At 42.3% G+C, this 18887-nt stretch overlaps 3 protein-coding genes across 5 annotated transcripts in view; 2 read left to right on the top strand and 1 right to left on the bottom strand.

The window, feature by feature from the left end:
- LOC120300998 (protein BEAN1-like) overlaps positions 1–5582 on the top strand; it is a 28356-nt gene extending 22774 nt beyond the window's left edge. Inside the window, exon 6 of the mRNA XM_039327623.1 lies at positions 3143–5582. Within this exon, the coding sequence (XP_039183557.1) occupies positions 3143–3485 (343 nt within the window). The 3' untranslated portion in view covers positions 3486–5582. The remainder of the gene's footprint in view (positions 1–3142) is intronic.
- TK2 (thymidine kinase 2) overlaps positions 1–18887 on the bottom strand; it is a 44842-nt gene that overhangs the window by 14964 nt on the left and 10991 nt on the right. Inside the window, exon 10 of one of the 3 annotated variants that reach the window (XM_039327620.1) lies at positions 15425–17354. The exons of 1 other annotated variant lie outside the window; for it this stretch is intronic. In XM_039327620.1, the coding sequence (XP_039183554.1) occupies positions 17256–17354 (99 nt within the window). In that variant the 3' untranslated portion in view covers positions 15425–17255. Of the gene's footprint in view, positions 1–15424; positions 17355–17739; positions 18815–18887 lie in introns of those variants that run through there. One more of the 3 variants, XM_039327621.1, reaches the window with a different exon arrangement.
- Positions 8633–14059, top strand: LOC120300996. The gene is made up of 2 exons (XM_039327619.1): positions 8633–9081; positions 11215–14059. Exons 1-2 carry the CDS (start codon positions 8779–8781, stop codon positions 12577–12579), a joined length of 1668 nt encoding a protein of 555 aa, XP_039183553.1. The 5' UTR covers positions 8633–8778; the 3' UTR covers positions 12580–14059.

Raw genomic sequence — 18887 nt, 5'->3', positions numbered from 1 at the left:
AAGTGATTGCTAGAGGATTCCATAAATAGGGATTGATTGTGCAAAACCACAGCATTGGAAATGGAGCTGAGATGTTGGGTAGATTTGTTATTGTGTATTTGTGTAACATTTTTATTAGCCAGGTATAATATGGTATGTTAGTATCCACCGATATATGATTGGATGGCCATTTTGGATATGATGGGTATGATATTCCTTCATTACGGCTTTATCTATCTATCTATCTATCTATCTATCTATCTATCTATCTATCTATCTATCTATCTATCTCTACTCTTCTTGGATTCTTAAGACTTCATTTCATTAGATCCAGTCCTGCCTGCAGCTTGAAGTCTGGCTGCAGGAGCTTGGCCAGCCCTCCTTTCTCTTCATATTCCCTAGTGCAGAAGCGAGGGTGCTTTGTCTCTTCTCAAGTCCTTTTTATTTCAGCAGTACTTCATTCCACTAATTTGCAGAGTCTACTATGCTCTGTGCTCAAGGGGTGAAACACACAGATTTTCTCCCACTAACTTAATTACAGGAAGCAAATTCAACTCCTGGCAAGAGGCCCAATAAATCAGCGCTTTTTGCAACCTTTCCATTCTCTCCCTGCAGCCTAAGTGGGAAGCTGGCCATCTGCTTAACTGGTAAGAGTATCTAGGAAGTACAGCTTTTGTTTCTACCAGCTAGCATTCTTCTAAGTCCTCCAGGCCAGGTTGCCAATTGCCAGCTCCAGTAATCTTCCAGGTTTCAGCCCTTCTCTCACTCTCTTCTCCCAAACCTCCTCCTTCTTTCCTTCCGCCACTCGTTGTAGGGTTGTGATGGTTCCTCAGTTTTGCATCCACCATTTTCCTCTTCCAGGTGCCAAGCATTCCGTGTTGTGCTACTGAAAGTTTAGCATCTCCATTTCATTGCAGTATTTTTTCCCTCCTCTGTAACAGATCCAAAGGCAATGAATTGAACACCTCACTATATTACAGTTCTCTAGTTCTTCAAACGGGACGTCTTCAAACCAGCTATAGATCTCAGAGATAAAAACCTGCTCTGTGCTGGGAGATTGAATTAAGACCCCCAGTTCTCTTCTGTTCTCCCTCTGCCTTTACTTTGGTATCCTACATGCTGAGTTACATGCTGATCCTGCATGATGTCAGTTCAGAAGTAAACCCTACTGAGATCCAGGAGGCTTGCTCCAAGGTTATTAGGTACAAAACAATATGGATGAATGAGTTACAATGACCCCTTTATGGCATGCAGAAGTCTGAAGGAGGCTTCCTGTGATAGATGTCAGGTTGTTTCTTTTCCTCTGTGTTACCATGTTAGGATAGCAAATGTTCTCATTTGTTTTGCTCTGCAAGAGCCCCAAGTTAAGGGGTGTGAAAAATGAAGTTTGTAGAATACAGTCGAAAATCAGTATAAAGAATAACTGAAGACAAACACCTTTTCACATTCTAATGTTGTGTTCTGAATAATATATTATTCCACTGTTTGGCTCCTTTCCAAAGGGTTAGAGATGGCCAACAATCATAAAATACAAAAATACAACTGTTAGGCACATTTAACACAAGAAATTATAAAACCACGTTTTTCAGTTTTGGCAACTTTTAAGATGTGGGGACTTCAACTCCCAGAATTTCCATGGCAGCCAGGTTTAATGGGGTTCTAAAAGAATCATTTTCAGATAGGCTTCTGTTGCGTCTGAGATTTTTGATGGCATTGTTGGGGGTTTTCCGCTCCGCTGAACCATGATCAGTACTTGAAATGGAATTGAATGTAATGTGGAAGATGGGAGCATATGTAGATTTTTAAATTATGTTTCGTCCAGAATGAAATATAAATTGCCAACGCTTGCCCAGAGCCATACACATGCCCAATAAAGTTTGTATCAGGTGAAAGGGGCTTTCAGGAATTCTGGGTTTAGCATCCCCTATCATTTGGAAGGCACCAGTTTGGGAAAAGGGCATAGAGGTCAAACAAGGCAGCCATTATAGCTGAATACAACATCAGCACCTGAGACCGATTCTTCTGGGAATCAATTAACTTGCACTCCTAACCAATAAAGTGAAGCCGGATCCCATTTTTGGTGGGTGGTTGTTCTTCGTTTAAAATTTTGAAGGCTATACAGGGCATAAAAACTATTTATATGCAATGCTAATTAGGACATTCATTTATGAAAGATGCCTTCGGGACATTAATAACTTAATTGCTTTGATGTACGAGCTACAGAAATCTCATTTGCAACTAAATGTGATTATCTCTCTAAATGTTTCCCTAATCGGTTCTCATACGAGTCTACAGATTGCATTTGAGATTATTCTGCTTTTTTTTTTCCTTCCTGTTTTCCTTCATCAGGATTTTGCCAAAGCATTCAGATGGAACCACTCTAGTCTATTTTTCTTGAAAGGGTAAATCAAAAGTAATATCCATAAATATCCTTCTTCTCTTAATGGATTTCCTGGGGACCCAAATTCACTGGAAACATGTCAGATCTATTTTAGAATTAGTATTTTAGAAAGAGCAGATACAGAGGGTTTAAAAAAAAAAAATAAGCAGACAGACTCTATTTGGCTACCCTGTGTAAAAGACTCAGACTTGTTTATTTATCTGTGTATTTATTTAGTAAACATATAGATCAACCATTTCCTCTGGGTGGCTCACAATTAAAATAGAATAAAAACAGAGTTAAAAACAAAAAAATAGACAAGACTTAACAACCACAAAATAGCAAAGCTATTTATTTATTAGGGATAAAGGAGAATATTTGTAGTTCAAGGTTGAAACGAGAGGTCCTTGGTGCTCTCTGAGCTTGTTTTCTAGCAAATATTTTATTACCAAATTAAGTAACATCGTCAGTGCTCAATCTATTTATTATTTCAGTTATTATAGTTAATGCTTGATGGGGTCTGCATTTAATTAGCAGCCCTCTGTTCTTTACATTAAGCATGGCAACTTCCTTTAAAGTTTCTAGTTCCTTGAAAAAGAGTTTCCAGTTCAGGAAAGAATTGGTTTTGTAGCGTAAAACGTATTTAAATTTTGGCTTCACCTGCTGTGTCAGTTGATTTCAATTGTTATCTCTTACTTCCCTTCCAAATGGATGTCTGTATGCTGTTGTTTTGAATGGATGGATTGGCCCAAGAACTACACCAGTGGCTGTGTTTTCTTTCAGGTACGATGAGTGTGTCGGGCCTGGAGCAGCCCAAATCTATCTTCCAACAGAAGATCCTCCACCTTATTCTCTGGTAGACCCTTGTCAGCAGAATGATGTGTCTATCAACAACCCGTTGGAGGAAAGGGGATCTACCAGTACAACAATGGGAAGGGATTCTGAAGGTTTGGTTAGAATACAGGACCTGCATCAACCTTCTGCAGCCTCATCGTCATCCTTGCCAACAGACTCCGCCCCTCCGTACGAGGCTGTTGTGTGTGAACAGAATGTTCCACAAGTCTCACTAGCTCTGTTGAAAGGTTCAGCAGACTACCATCGGACACTTTTCAACAGAATAGCATAAACTAATTACATTGTGGGGACATCAGAAGGAAACCTTCAAGGCGAAGGCAGGACGATCACATGGAAAGATGAACTGATCACTCACCCACCGGTGTACTTGCAGCAAAACTTTTCTCTTTTTTCTACTTCGAACAGGGCTACTTTGAACCGGGCTGTTTTTGGAGATACGGGTTTTGTTTTCTTTTTTGAAAGCTGGCCTCTCTATGTCTTTTGCACTGCTTCTTCTCCCACTTTAAAAATGTAAAACATTAAAAGCAATGCTAGGGAAAATGGACACCTCCGAAGCATTTTAAAATGTCTCAAATGCTCAACCAGAGGCACATAGAACTTACAATTCTTGTTGGATCTTCCCTGGTTTGGGAGGAAAAGTTGCCCGTGTCAACTTCGGTGAGATGGGCAACTATATAAATCTGATTCATAAATAAAATGCATTTAAAAAAAAAGTACAACCAATATTTTAAGCACTGCTTGTAAGGGGTAGATATAAATTACAGAGGGATTCTTTGTAAGGAAAATGTGGGCTAGGTTTTACAAAACACACTAGGCTAAAATGCAGGCTGGCTAGTTTGCACCTTAGTGTGGCCTGGGAAAATAGCCATCCCGAAGCCAACCTGTCTGGCTATCAACACGACCTACCTCGCGGGAGAGTTGGGGAGCTAATAAAATAGGGAGAATGCCATCCATGTTGCTCTGAGGTCTATGGGGTAAGTTCACAATGACCATGATGATGATTCAGTTTATGTACCGAAATAAGATTCTCCAACTAATAATTGACTGCAGATTTCTTGAAGTATCTCAGATCATTGATTTGTATATGATAATCTGATTTCTTCTGAGCTGTAATTCTGAATTCTAGAAACTAGAATTCTGCTGATCTCCTTTTGCTGGGCTTCTAGAATTTTAAACCTCTGATGGGTTGCTGCTATATTGTTGCTTTGCTGCTGCTGTTGTTTCTGTCCTACAAAACATCTCACATCATTAGAGAATTTTAACTTCAGTGTTTGATCCGTTTTTACAGAGCAGTTGGGGTAGAGCAAGTTCAATCTGATGCTGAAAGTCATTAAAAAGAAAGACACCAAGCCTACCTGGAGAGCAACATCTGAAAATTCCAAATGTAGACCTGCTTTTAAAAAATTCTTATGTTTTCGATCATTTTTCATTCCTTGTTGATTTTATTCATTGCATTATATGATTTTTTTTTCTGAGACCCCCATGGTTGTCCCCTAAATATATTCCCACAGCAGCAATCCTATGAAAATGATGAGGGTGAGGTTGATCAGTCTAGTATTACTCTGCCAGCTCTCGAGTCAAGGCGGGATTTGACCGAGAGTATCCCCAAACCAAATGTCTAAATCAGTTTCTCAACTTTGGCAATATGTGGACTTCAATATACAGGTAGACCTCGACATTACAAAAACAAAACAAAAAGGTAAATAAAACATTTTAAAAATGTGCATTGGAAAAGAAAAAAGACGAAGGCATGTATACGTACATTGTCCCCCCCCCCCAGTTGAATTCTAAAAAGTATATTGCAGCAATGACAATTCCCCTCCTTGTGAAACAGACCCACCATTTGTAAGCTTCTACAAGTCTGTTTGCCACCCATTTGATCTTTCATCGATCTACTGCATATAAAAAGTAGCTAACGGGTCAACTAACCACCAAAGTTAAACTTCGAAACCCTCTGTTAAATAAATCTGTCACGAGTATTCCTCGACTTAACGAACACAAAATTTCTGTTGCTATGTGAGCCATTTGTTAAGTGAGTTTTGCCTCATTTTATAACCTTTCCTGCCACATTTGTTAAATGAATCACTGCAGTTGTTAAATTAGTAACAGGGTCATTAAATGGATCCGGCTCCCCATTGACTTGGCTTGTCAGAAGGTCACAAAAGGGGATCACGTGACCCTGGGACACCGCGACCGTCATAAATATGAGTCAGTTCCAAGTCTCTGAATTTGGATCCCATGACCGTGGGAATGCCACAATGGTCTTAAGTGTGAAAAATAGTCATAAGCCATTTTTTCAGCGCCACTGTAACTTTGAACAATCACTAAACCAACTGTTGTAAGTCAAGAACTATATAATAATAATAATGATAATGATAATAGTAGTAGTAGTAAAGTTGGAAGGGACCTTGGAGGTCAACTAGTCCAACCCCCTGCTCAGGCAGGAAACCCTATACCAGTTCGGACAAATGGCCGTCCAGTCTCTTCTTAAAAACTTCCAGTGTTGGAGCATTCACCGCTTCTGGAGGCAGGTTGTTCCACTGATTAATTGTCCTAACTGTCAGGAAGTTTCTCCTCAGTTCTAGGTTGCGTCTCTCCTTGATTAGTTTCCACCCGTTGCTTCTTGTCCTGCCTTCAGGTGCTTTGGAAAATCTGTGTTGTATTTAACTTGTAGAAGGTCTACACCAGCTTCTTATCAACCACAAATCACGGCCATCCTTACCTCTGATCCATCCAGGATCAAATATCCATGCTTGAATCAGAATAATAAAACTTTTCCTTAAGATTTTGATTTGGACCTATCCCAACAATTGCATCTATTCCCCAGAGTCATACGGGAAGTCCATCCATCTTAATGTTGCCCAGTTGAGAAACACTAGTCTCGCCTGTTATAACGGCAATGCATTTCCCATGGTCTTCCTGTTCTTCCTCTATGCGTAAACCTCGACTTACGACCATGGTTCAGATCAGAAACTCGGTTGCTAAGCAAGATGGTTGGTAAATGAGTCATGCCTGATTTTACGACTTTATTTCCCATGGTTGTTAGGCAAATCACGGCTGTTGTTAAGCAAATCACTTGGTCACTAAGCAAATCTGGCTTCTCCCTTGTCAGAAGCCGGATGGGGAGGTCGGAAATGGCAATCTTACGACTCTGGGATGTTGCAGCCATCATAAATACAAGTTGGTTGCCAAGCACCACAATTCTGACTATGTGATCTTGGGAATACTGGAACATTTGTGAGTGCAAGACTAGTCGTTAAGTCGCTTTTTCGGTGCCCTTGTAACTTTGAAGAGTCGGTAATGAATGGTTGTTAAGTCAAGGACTATCTGTACATTGTAGCAAGAATAGAATATGGCTTGTTTTGCTCTGTTTGTTTGTCTTTTAGCAACCTTTAGAAATGTAGCAACGAAAAGGTGGCATTTACCTCTGGATACAGAAGGCTAAATATTTGTAAAAGCATGGGATTCCATTCACAATTAAATGCAAAAACAAAAAAACGCCCATCTGTGATGATTATTTTATGCAGCATAATAGAAAGGGAATTGTTTTTCTTCGTGACGCTAATTAAATGATGGATATTTGTATAATGTTTCCAAAGAGAAAAGCAATAAAAATACATGGAAAGCTTTTACAGCATGCATTAAACCAGCCTCTTTGGAGTTAGAAATATGCGAACAATTTAAATTTACATGGAATAACCTTTCCGCCAAATTTTAAGTACTGCATGATTCAAAAGCTTGCTCTGTATTTCTTATTATATATGAATGGATGCTCCCAAAGTAAACGGGTTATTCCAAAACTCAATCCTTGACTTGTATCTAAGCTATATAATTCTAAGATTATAAACAGGCTCCTGAGCCAAAGACATACTTCATGAAACAGAATCTGCATGATATTTACATCTCACTAATTTGAAGTAATCGTTTTATCTGTAATGCTTCGGGCTTTTTGGGGTGCCAACAGTTCCTGGAAAAGTTCAGCAGCACTTTTTGATGTTGTGGGTCACAACCAAGTTATGGAAAGTGGTAACTTCCGAGGTCTCATAAGAGTAATTGTTTTTACTTAACAATCAATATTCACAACATCTATGAGTCTAGGAAGAGTATGCCGGATTGGCCAATGTCCCAGAAAGGCCTGTATTGATAACCCCCAAATATTGGCCTCAGGGTTGCATTTAAACTGGTTGATTTCACTATAGTGATGCTATCATGATTATAAAGATTGAAAGAAAAGGCTTGCTTTATCTGAACACCTTTCCAACGGTCCTGTGCCAGATGTGGGCTTCAGAGCAGTCCCAGGTTTTGTCCGCTGTACCTGATGCAAAACAATATATTCATTCATTCATAAGCCACCTTTATTTTTACAAATAACCCAACATATTCAAAGCAACAGCCGCCCTGTGAGGTGGGTTGAGCTGAGAGGGGGAGGAACTGGCCCAAAGTCACTCAGTGGGCTTCCAAGGCTAAGATGGAACTTTTAGAATAGGATAGGAGCTGGAAGGGACCTTGGAGATCTTCTAGTCCAGCCTCCCCCCCCCCGCTCAAGCAGGAGAATCTATACCATTTCAGACAAGTGACTGTCTAGCCTCTTCTTAAAAATCTCCAGTGATGGAGCGCCCACGATTTCTGGAGACAAACTGTTTCACTGGTTAATCATCCTCACTGTTAGGAAGTTTCTCCTTAATTCCAGGTTGCTTCTCTCTTTGATCAGTTTCCAACCATTGTTTTTTGTCTTGCCCTCTGGTGCTTTGGAGAATAATTTGACCCCCCTCTTCTCTGTGGCAGCCTCTCAAGTACTGGAACGCTGCTATCATGTCTCCCCGATTTCTTCTTTTCTTTAGACTAGCCAAACCCAAGTCCTGCAGCCGTTCTTCATGTTTTGGTCTCCGGGCCTTTGATCATCTTAGATCAGGGGTTCCCAGCCAGGGGTGCGAGATGCAAAAACTTGGGTTTCCAAAATTATATATGCATAATTTGTTGCCATTATTTCAAACTTTCGTAAGGGGTGCGAGACTATATCAGAAGCATTCTAGGGGCGCGGGGTATAGAAAAGGATGGGAACCGTTGTCTTAGAGCATCACCTTGAACTCACACTCTATAAAAGAAGAGCAGCCATCCCATCACGCCTGGTGGCACTTCTGGAACTAACGAAAGACCAGCCAGCCTTTGAACTCGGCTACCCAAAGCGGAACTCCGCTCATCCTTTTCCCTTCGGTTTCACTTTCGCTTTGCAGCCCTCCCTCCCCCCCCCCCACTTCCCGGCGCCAGGCCAGCCCAAAATGAAAACGACGACGGCTCCAAGCTTTGGCTCGCCTTGAGCGACAGCAGGGGCAGCCACTGGCATCGCGGGCAAGGGCACGGCCAGGCCAATGGGGGCCTCGAGCGCCTCCCTCTCCGCCCTCCCCTCCCACCCCCCGCCAGCCAAAAGAGACCAAGCGTGGGAGCTTCCGCGTCCCGCGAGTCGGAGAGAGCCGGGCTGGCCGTCCGTCCGTCCGTCCTGAAACGCTCAAGCGCGGCGCGAAGGAAAGGAAGGGGAAGCGGCCGGAGGAGCGGCGGCCACCAGGATGAAGAGCTTCCCGTCTTCGGAAGTTTTGCAAGACTACCTGGCTTTCTACCGCGCCAACTGGGCGGAAGGGAAGCTTCGCCTTTGCGACGAAGCGCCGCTGAAGCGCCGCGCCGGGCGCCTGCGGCTGGCCCGGGCGGGCAAGTGGGAGGCGGGCGCGATCGCGGAAAGCTGCTGGAGGACGCGCGGGCAGCGGAAGGCGAGCGCCCTCCTCGGCCAGCTGATCCAGGCCTTGGGCTACCTGGAGCTGCTGTGCGTCAACCTCTTCCTCTCGCCCTGGAGGAGGGAGATAAAGTCGCTGAAGGTAGCGGGGGGGGGGGGGTGAGGAAGGAGGGAGGGTGGCCTTGGGCAAGGAGGGAGGTCCCCGCTGGGTTTGGCCCCTGCGCGTCTGGATGGAGGGGGTTGACCTCCAGGTAGAGGCGGTTGAAAACAAAAATCCTTCCTCCGGATTTTTCCTCCGAAGCAGATGGACGCGATATAGGCTGGGTTGAGAGAGAGGGAGATTGATCGATCGATCCCGGGGCTCTTCCGTGGTGAAGCAGCAGGTCCTCCCCAGCCTTAGTTCAACCCTTTATCCAGCATTCAAGCTGCTTTAATTTGAAGTTTAGGGCTGTTGGTTGTCAGGTGAAATTCTAGCTGTTGCCTCTAATAGTTCAATACTTCAATATCACTGCCCATCTATTGAGTCCTGATAAACCAGTTGAGTCTGCCCACATGGAAAAAGTCTCTCCATTGATGAAATACTGGTTCTATCTATACCAGTGGTTCTCAACCTGTGGGTAGGTACCCCATTTGGGGTCGAACGACCATTTCACGGGGGTCGCCAAACAACACAGTCCACCCTTTTTTCCCCCCTTTTCCTTAGCTGTGCTCCTCCCTTTTATTCTATTGGCTTTTGAAAGCCAATAGAATAGACTCTCTTGAATAGAGTCTAATTCTATTGGCTTTCAAAAGCCAATAGGAATTGTCCAGGCTGTCTCTGCCCTGCTGAGCCGCCAAAAGTCCCATTCTGCAAACGGTGCTGCACCAGTTGAGTAGTCCTCGACTTACAACCGGTTGGGGGTCGCGGCATTAAAAAGGTTGAGAACCACTGGTTTAGGGTAAGGTTTACCCGGTCTTCACTGGCAGGGTCCCTTGAGAGTGTAAGCACAGTGAAAAGTGCTATTAGTAAAACTACTCAACATGAAATCTGTGCAGGACCCTTGTGCATCCAGTTCTTCTGAAGTAGCTGTTATGTTCTTGAGGTGCCTCATAATATGAAGAGGGGTTTGCGAAAGTTGCAACCATTTGTGGTCAAGCCAGATGTTCCTTATACCAGACTTTGGGATCCTTCTGCTATTTGCAGCTCCTCATCTCTAGCCACCCAGACCAAGGAAGTGGGTGTCTGACAGATCTAGACTAGAGGGCATCAGGTTGACCTGATCTCTCAAACCATCTGGAGTTTAGTTTTTCCTTAGATTTATCCTGCTTTTTCATGGAAGTTCAAGGTGACAGACTTTTGCTCCGGCTTTCAATTCTGCCTTTCCATTTATAGCAGTGGTTCTCAACCTGTGGGTCGGGACCCCATTTGGGGTCGAACAACCATTTCACGGGGGTCGCCAAACAACGCAGTCCGCTATTTTTCCCCCCTTTTCCTTAGCTGTGCTACTCCCTTTTATTCTACTGGCTTTTGAAAGCCAATAGAAGAGACTCTCTTGAATAGAATCTAATTCTATTGGCTTTCAAAAGCCAATAGGAATTGTCCAGGCTGTCTCTGCCCTGCTGAGCCCGCCAAAAGTCCCATTCTGCAAACGGTGCTACACCAGATGAGTAGTCCTCAACTTACAACCAGTTGAGTAGTCCTCGACTTACGACTGGTTGGGGGGGTCGCGGCATTAAAAAGGTTGAGAACCACTGATTTATAGCATCCAAAGTGGTCAACTTCACCTTCCAATTTAATTCATCCAATACCAACCCTATGAGGGAAGCTGGCTGGAGAATGTTCCCTCCAATCTTGACCCACCTGGCGCCCTTCAAATTTATTAGATTGAAACACCAATAATCTCATATATGTGCTCAGAAAGCCAGAATATTCCAGTCTTGGTTCCACTAAATCCTGTTGAGATAACGTGTCATATCTTTTAAAGATACTCAGATCTGCTCATCGTTTTGCCATATTCCTGTTCAAGGATAGATATCCCAAGAGCCAGTTTTTGCTAACTATATCTCAGGTAAAGAGATAACAAAGAGTATACAATGGAGGTTCCGTGGAAAGGAAGATTTCTAAAGCCAATATGACTCTTTGGGTCAGTCAGGGTGAGTCCTTAATCTGTTGCTTGAAGTCTGAATTCTTCGGTTGATTGTGTCCACAAAGAAGATCTTCAATCCACCATTTCACAGAATAATAATAATATATCCATGCTGATGTCTCCTAATGCTATTTTCTCATTCTTTTTAGACTTTTACAGGAAACTTTGTCTACTGTGTAAAGTCCATTCTTCCAGAAAGTGTAGTACAGCAACTGATGTCAGAAATCGGCTATGTTGCCACCACTGCCACTGAATATTCACTGGTCCGAAAACTAAACAAGGAAGAAGCGGAGAAAACCGCATTTGAAATATTCCTTGCAAGAATTGAATGCGAAAACCTTCTTGAAATTGCAGGGGACATGAAAGACAGTGACCTTGCTGATATCCTAGAGAAGAGGGCCCAGAAATATTGTCTTCCTTGTGCTGGCCTAGATATAAATCAGGAACACTCACAAACAAAAGATGATACGAAAGATATTGAAGAAAGCAACGGGACACCAAATCCTGGAATGGCCTACTTAAGCCACAGCCCGAGTGCCTTCACAGAGGACAAGATAGAGCATGGCAACAACTTTGGTCTCCAATGCATTACAACAGAGATTCAGGCAGTTGCTTCCAAACAGATTCCTGAGCAGGACAAGAACCAAAACCAAGCAGAAGAAACCTCAACACATTCCTGCATCAGAAGCACGGACAGTGAGGACTTTCTGATTAAATACAGTGACATTGTCATTGGACAAAAGCCTCTCCACTTCTCTATCTCTTCTTCTTCCAGAGCAACCAATGAGGAGACCTGGCTTAAAGAAACAAGACTGGGCCTACCAACCTGTGGGGGAGAATCCCTCCCCCTTCTGCCTTCTAATGAAAGTGGTCCTCAAGCCTTATCCATCTTCAATGATTCTACTATGGTAAGCAAAGCTCCATATGTTTACCAGACTCAAGACTCTTGTCAAACCACGGCCGAACCAAAGATCTGTGATGCAGTGAAGCGTCTGAGTAGTCGTGGGTCAGACACAGTTGATGAACCCAAAGAACTGAAAGGCAGCGTGGTGCAGCAGTCATGTGACTCTTCCAATGACTTGGCCTTGATGTTAGATAAGCCAAAGAACGAGGAAGACTACATAGAGAAGTTAATGTATCCTGTGGAAGAAACAGCACGGCCAGAGTCTGCAAGGAGCCACAGAGTTTCTGAAGAACTTTATCATCCTGAGATGTCATTGGCAAATCTATCCTGTAGAGACAATTACAACATGGACCTTTATTCATCAGATCGCTTCAACAATATCGCTGGGTGCAGAAATCCCACACTTGGTCCAGGTTACGGCAGACGTCTAGATGTCCCCATTTTAACCTGTCCCATTCCCACCGAGGCTCAGTACTGTGGTGACATTCCAGCACGTATTCGGCATAGACAAGAGAGATATCCCCTCCATCCCTCTTTGGTGGATACTCATGTAGTGTCTATGAACGAACCTAGCCTAGAAGGTTATGTTGTTACTAACCAAGATAACTGAAAAGTAAGTCCCTGGGAGCTTTGGGACTACCAAGTTTGAATTTACTGAGTTGAAGCTACAACAAGATTGGTCACGTGGTCTCTTAGCAACATTGTGGTGTCTACCAGATCCACATGCTTCTCATGAAGGGGTAAAATCTTGCAAGAGATGATCATGGGATGTTTCATAGGACTTCAGATGTGCTCGGCTAAGATCTCATGAGATGTGAGATCACTGAAAGAAGATTATACTTGTAAGGGCTGGGGAGAGGGGGGGGAAGTCACCATTCCTTCAATTTCCAATGGCCTTTTCCATCCACTTATGCAGTTCCAATGTCTCCTCTGGATCTCCCTCTCTCTGCACATGACTTAAGTGTTGGCAGACATGCTAGGGAAGGGTACCTACGTTGGGGAGAACCCAAGTGCCCCTTTTTTCCTCTTTTATGCCATTCCTAAGTGCCTGAAAGTTGTCCAGGATAAAGAACTAGGACTAAGAAACTGTACAGATACGGAATGTTTTGGTGAAGTTTCTCTGAGCATTTTCTGTTCTTTCCACGCAGTTCAGATTTAATTAAAAGAAATGTTAATTGTAAACTTTAAAATACACGATTACAGGTAGTCCTCATTTAGCAAAGAGACTTGGAATCAGCAACTTGGTTGTTAAGCAGTCATCCAAAGAAACTACCATTCCTTATGGTCTTACTTCAGCTTTCCTTTGCTTTACAAACCTGGAGTTCATAAATGTGCTACTTTTTCATGACTGTGAATGGTCTATCTTAGGCAGACGCTAAACAAGAACTACCTCTATAAGAAAGTTACTGAGTTATCTAGATCCTGAATGCTGTCAGTCCATAAACACATGAATCGTGTTAAAATAAATACGATTGCTTTTAACATAGGAAATATACCCAGAAACAGAATATCAAATAGCTCCAAATTTGCTCTTGATTGGTTCATTGTTGCATCTTTCTGTTAGATTCTTTGCAATATAGCAGGTTGATCAGACAAAGTGGCAAATGCAAGCTGCTTCTATACTGAAATATAACCAAAAATAATTTGATAGAAAACAATTCAAGGATGTTGGTATTTTTATTTTATTTTATTTTTGAAAAAGCATTTTGGACTCAACAGGAAATTTGAAGGGGGAAGCATTTAAATCCTAGTATGTTGTTCTAACAAAAAAAAAAAAACATGAAAATGAGGGGAAAATAATTTCTTCTGAATCCCACGTAGAAAAGCCATTTGGATCCCAAATATGTTGGGCAATGCTCAGTTTTTCCTATCTCCTTTTGATTTTCTTCTTTCATTTGGCTTCTTCCAGGCTTGTCCTATCCATGTCAAACAACTAGAATTCATAAAATCTATTCAAAAATGTTAATAATGAGGCTCAGAATATGGATTGCTTATATGTAATGCCTAAAAAGCCAAGGAAGAATTGCTTTGGAATATATTTGTTCTGCTTGAAAATTACTCTTTCTGGAATTAAAAAAAAATATTCTTGATTTGTCTTTGTAACATTATCCTACTGTCCCATTTCAAATTGTAAGCTATCTTCTTTTCTTGGGGCTGCTTAAACAAACCAAGCCAATTTGGTGTAGTGGTTTAAGGCAGGGCTTTTCAACCTTTTCACCTATTGTACCACTTTTAGGATATGGCAATATCCGAGTACCACCAGTCGCCTAGCAAGGGGTCAAAAACATGATGACCAAAAAAAAAAAAGTGATGAAGTACAGGTAGTCCTCGACTTACAACAGTTCGCTTAATAACTGTTCGAAAAAAGTGCCCCCCAAGGCACAGCCGAGCAAGACACCTGCCTGCCCACCTGGCGGCGCTCTTCCTCCTGTCCGAGGTTTTCATTGTTGTGAGCATTTCTGTTGAGGATTGGCAGCGGGGGTGGGGTGGGTGTTTGGTTTTTATTCCCCCCCCCCATCTGCTGGGTGGTTGTAGCAGGTTTTGGTCACTTCACATGACACTGTGACCGTCATAAATATGAATCAGTTGCCAAGCATCTGAATGTAAATCACAAGACCCTGGAGAGACTGCAACATTCCAGCTGATCGGCACTTCTGGACTCAGCAGAAGCGCCAGGATCAGTGCCAAGCACTAGCTGGAGCCTGGCGCTGATCCTGGTGCTTCCGCTGAGCTCTGACAGCCCTGCAGTTCCAGCCATCTGTCACTCAGGCTTGTGCGGTGCTGCCATCGGTTCAGCTCATTCCTCTCCCCCGCTACCACTTTTCTAGGATGGTCGCGTACCACCTGCCAGGTGTCAATGTACCACAGGTAGTACCCATACCACTGGTTGAAAAGCCCTGGTTTAAGGCACCAGGCTAGGAACCGGGAGAGGGAGAATTCTAGTCCAATCTTAGGCATGAAGTCAGTTGGGTGACCTTGGGCCAGTCACTCCTATCTTAGCCCTAGGAAGGAAGCAATGGCAAACCATTTCTGAAAAACTTTGCCAAGAAAACTGCAGAGGCAAATCCAGGACTCAACATTGACTTGAGGGCATGTACAAAGATGTACACACACAGACACAACTCATTACACAAAGGTTGGAAGAACATCCTGCAGGAGTAGCATGGTTTTCTCTTTCAGTGTTTGTACTGAAGATACAATATCAAAGTCTTTCTGTAGGCTTGTGTGAAGAGTCCACTGCCAGGTGCATTTTTTTCCTATCCAGTCCTAAAAGATCGTTTGTGAATCTTAAAAAGTTATTTCAAAATTGCTTTCACTTTCACAACCAGAGTGAGGCCAACTATGGAGACTGAAAAGATTTTACGATTACCGTACCTAATATTAGGTAGGAAAACAGATTAGAACGCAGTGTTCCTGTTGTATCTTGACATAGATCAAATCACTGACGATAAGTGTTAATATATTAAAGATTTTTAATGCAGTTATATTTTTCTTTGCAGCGCTATGCAGCTCAATTAGAGAATAACTGAATCACACTTAATTTTCTACCAATAACATTACAATTTAAATAAAAGATGTAATCTCCCATCTTAGAATTCTGTGTTCCAGGGAGAACACAGTTATTCTATTTGGACTAAGAATGTGAGACAACAACCCATGATGCATTTTTAATGAAGCGATAAGGAAAGGAATGATAAATATCTTGGAATCACATCTGTTGTTCTTACCCTGCTAAACTCCAACCAAGAATTTCTTTCCAAAACATGCCAAATAGAAAATTCCACAATCATTTGATATAACCGTTTGTATACTTTTCTGTAAGAAGTTGAGCAAAACTAGATTAACAGTTAAAGGCAGATCAAAAAATTATGCCTGTATTCCATCATTTATCTACATCTCACGTAAGTCACTGATCCAACATGACTGTTTCCTTAAACCCAAAATCTTAATTATCAAATACAAAACTCTATAATAAATAATTCCAAATGAACTGACTTGTAGGGAATATAAACCTGGAGCTCTCAAACCAAGGGTGAAAGTTGGACCATATTCACTCTCATCCTGCCCAGACGTGGCCATGGACACAATTCAGACACCGGTCAGCAAATAGATTTTGTGCTGACTGGGCTTGAGCTGCCTAAAAGCTCAGTGTGAAGATCCCTGGGATTTATCTTCCCCTGGAAGACAGGAAGAATGAGAGGCAAAAGGATCTGCGTTCTGGTTGGGTTGCCTTGGCTGGTCTCACAGAGCAGGTCAGGGCCATCCAAAGTGGGCTCCTGGAATGAATTCTGACAACAGTCCAGCTTTGGGTGTCAACACAACACAGTCCATCTCTGTTTCCTGATTTGCTTGTTTTATACAAATTATACAATTTATGTGTTCCTGGACAGAAAATAACTGGACTATTCCATATTGTAATGATCCCCAGGCCCCAGGAATCGGGGCGATGCCACAGACGGATACCGACTGCCAACCATTGGGAATGAGGCTGAGCAAATGGCGGACAAGCACACGAAACTCCCTTTGCACATGTATGGGATTAGGCTGCACTCACAAAACTATTCCCCCCCTCCCGCTGACACTGATGCCACCAGCCAACACCAAGACTGCCAGTCCGCTGTCATATTGTATAAACTTTTTAGTATACTTAAAAGTATTAACACAAATGCAATAAGTACATACTAGCATTGGCCCATTGTTTTCTTTGTCCCCTTCTATTAAAATTATTTTTTTTAAAAAAAAAATAAGATTTAAATGTGATTGTATTTGAGGCAGGCTCGTTCAGAAAGCAAGCTGTACATTTGCTAACTCCAAGCAGCGGCATCTGTTTGCAGCAGAAAGAATGAAGTCAATAGCTACGCATTTCATTCCGATTCTCTTCCTATTTCTCCATCATTTGTGAATCGCTCGGGTCTCACTAGCAGCGTAAGGGCAAGCTCAAAAAAAGTAGAAGGGCTGCTGAAAGAGAAGTATTAGCCACACCTTATATGTGGGTGTTTACTCAGTCCAAAAACAGAGAAGAGCGCAGAATCCAATTCTTCCCAAGACTAAATTGCAGTCTGCTTCTGGGTGGTTCATCCTGCATAGAAATGGTGTACCTTCTCAGCAATTCTGCAATTCCAGCACTTGGACCACTTGGCAAAGCTTCTCAGAATGCCTTCAAGTTTCCAAGCCCACCAATTCAAGCTGCTTGCAGGAACCCATCTTCAGCTCTCTCTAGCTTAGGTTATCAGCTGTGTACTTGTTTTGGGCAACAGCATCTTGTCCATAGTAAAGTAGCTAATTCTACAGACGGTGTTGGGTGTTGTCCAACATTAAGATTTGGTCCTGATTCTCTTCGTATTTCTCCATCATTTCCTGCAGGTCATCGTCAGCCTGCAGCACCTTAAAAAGACTCAAATGATCAAATGCTGAAGCACATCTCTGAAAAAAAATCTACAGATGAGACAGTATCTAAGTCTGAAATTGAGATTGTGTGTTAAAGAAGCCGACATTCATGAGCTTGAACTAATTTAGGATTTGTTCTTGATTTACATACCCCAGCGTGTTTGGCATATGTATTCTTGGCATTCTTTGTTCAGATGGCATGCAACTCTTTCCCTTTTGTTCAAGCAAGCAGACTACGTGCGCTAACGGACCACTCATTCACACTCATTCAATTGGAACCACTGGCTTAACAATGTTGCTTGGTTTTAGTATGACATGTAAAACGCAATCAATTATAGTGTCACAAGTTCCGACTAATGAAGCACTTCAAAGAACTTTCAGGCATGTTTCCTAAAGTCTTTATTTGCAGAGCTACAATTTATGCCAGTCACCATTGGACTAGTTAATGCCAGAATCTGAACTTCCGGTCGCTGGCATCAAGCTTTCCTTGCTCAACCCCTCCCTTCTCATGCAGTCACAGGTCACATTATCCAATTAGTGAGAAGGTCAAAAGTTTACTTCCTCTTTCTTTCCCGGGCTTTTTCCCCCGCCCAGTCTAAGCTAAGTATTAACCCAATAAATGCCAAACAGTTTTGCATATTGTCAAAGCAAGAATATACAGTATTTGCAGCATTGACATATAGTTCATGTAATAAATTGTGCTAAACATGGTAATATGTAAAGCCCAGCCAACATAAGTGATCTCCTCAATTCGTAGTATTTTTGTAGTAATTTTATACAGGCATTAATATTGCAACACATAGGTGTGCACAGGTCAATTTTTACACTTCTGTCTAACTCCAGCACTACCATGTTTTACATCAGCATCTGGTGTGGCAACCACCAACCATAGATCTTCAAGCTTTATAAAAGTCCTGGAAATGACTTAAAGGGCTTTTTTAAAACTGAGCAGATCAGGCCCCTAATGAATTTCAATGAGGTAGACAACGGGAGAGTAGGAGCTACACAGAAAAGAGTTCAAATGTGAGGTGATTGCACAAACAAATCTAGCACAAACAACATGAATTGCAATCAAATAATTCTTATAATGGGATATTTCTCCACGAACAGCCTGGAAGTTTAGCATGAGCAGTTTGAACCATCAACACTCCTGAAAACCAGTCAGCAGAGAGAAGAATAAGGGGTAAACTGGGAAAGATCCAGGACCGCACAGACTTATGCTAGTTTGGGACTCAACTAAAGGACAGAGAAATAAGTCAGGAAGATTTGAAACCATTAACAATAAGCCAAAACAGGCACATCCACAGGGATCAATTGCTTGGTCCTCTTAAGAAGAAACGGTCGAATTCCCCAGCTTGTTATACTTCCCAAGTTGCAGAAATCCACGCTGATATCTGCCACAATGCTATTAAAATGTCCTTCCCTCTTGTGGAAAGTTTATAATAAGTCGAAGAAGCCTTTGAAGATAGTTAATATTGAGACATGACAAGATGGAGAGCAAGACTTTTTTTTTACAAACATCATAAAAAC

This window comes from Crotalus tigris, unplaced genomic scaffold (genome assembly GCF_016545835.1).
Source record: "Crotalus tigris isolate CLP2741 ecotype Arizona unplaced genomic scaffold, ASM1654583v1 scf7180000024362.2655971311:6658466, whole genome shotgun sequence".
Taxonomy (NCBI): Eukaryota; Metazoa; Chordata; class Lepidosauria; order Squamata; family Viperidae; genus Crotalus; species Crotalus tigris.
This window is presented reverse-complemented; position numbering and strand designations above follow the sequence as displayed.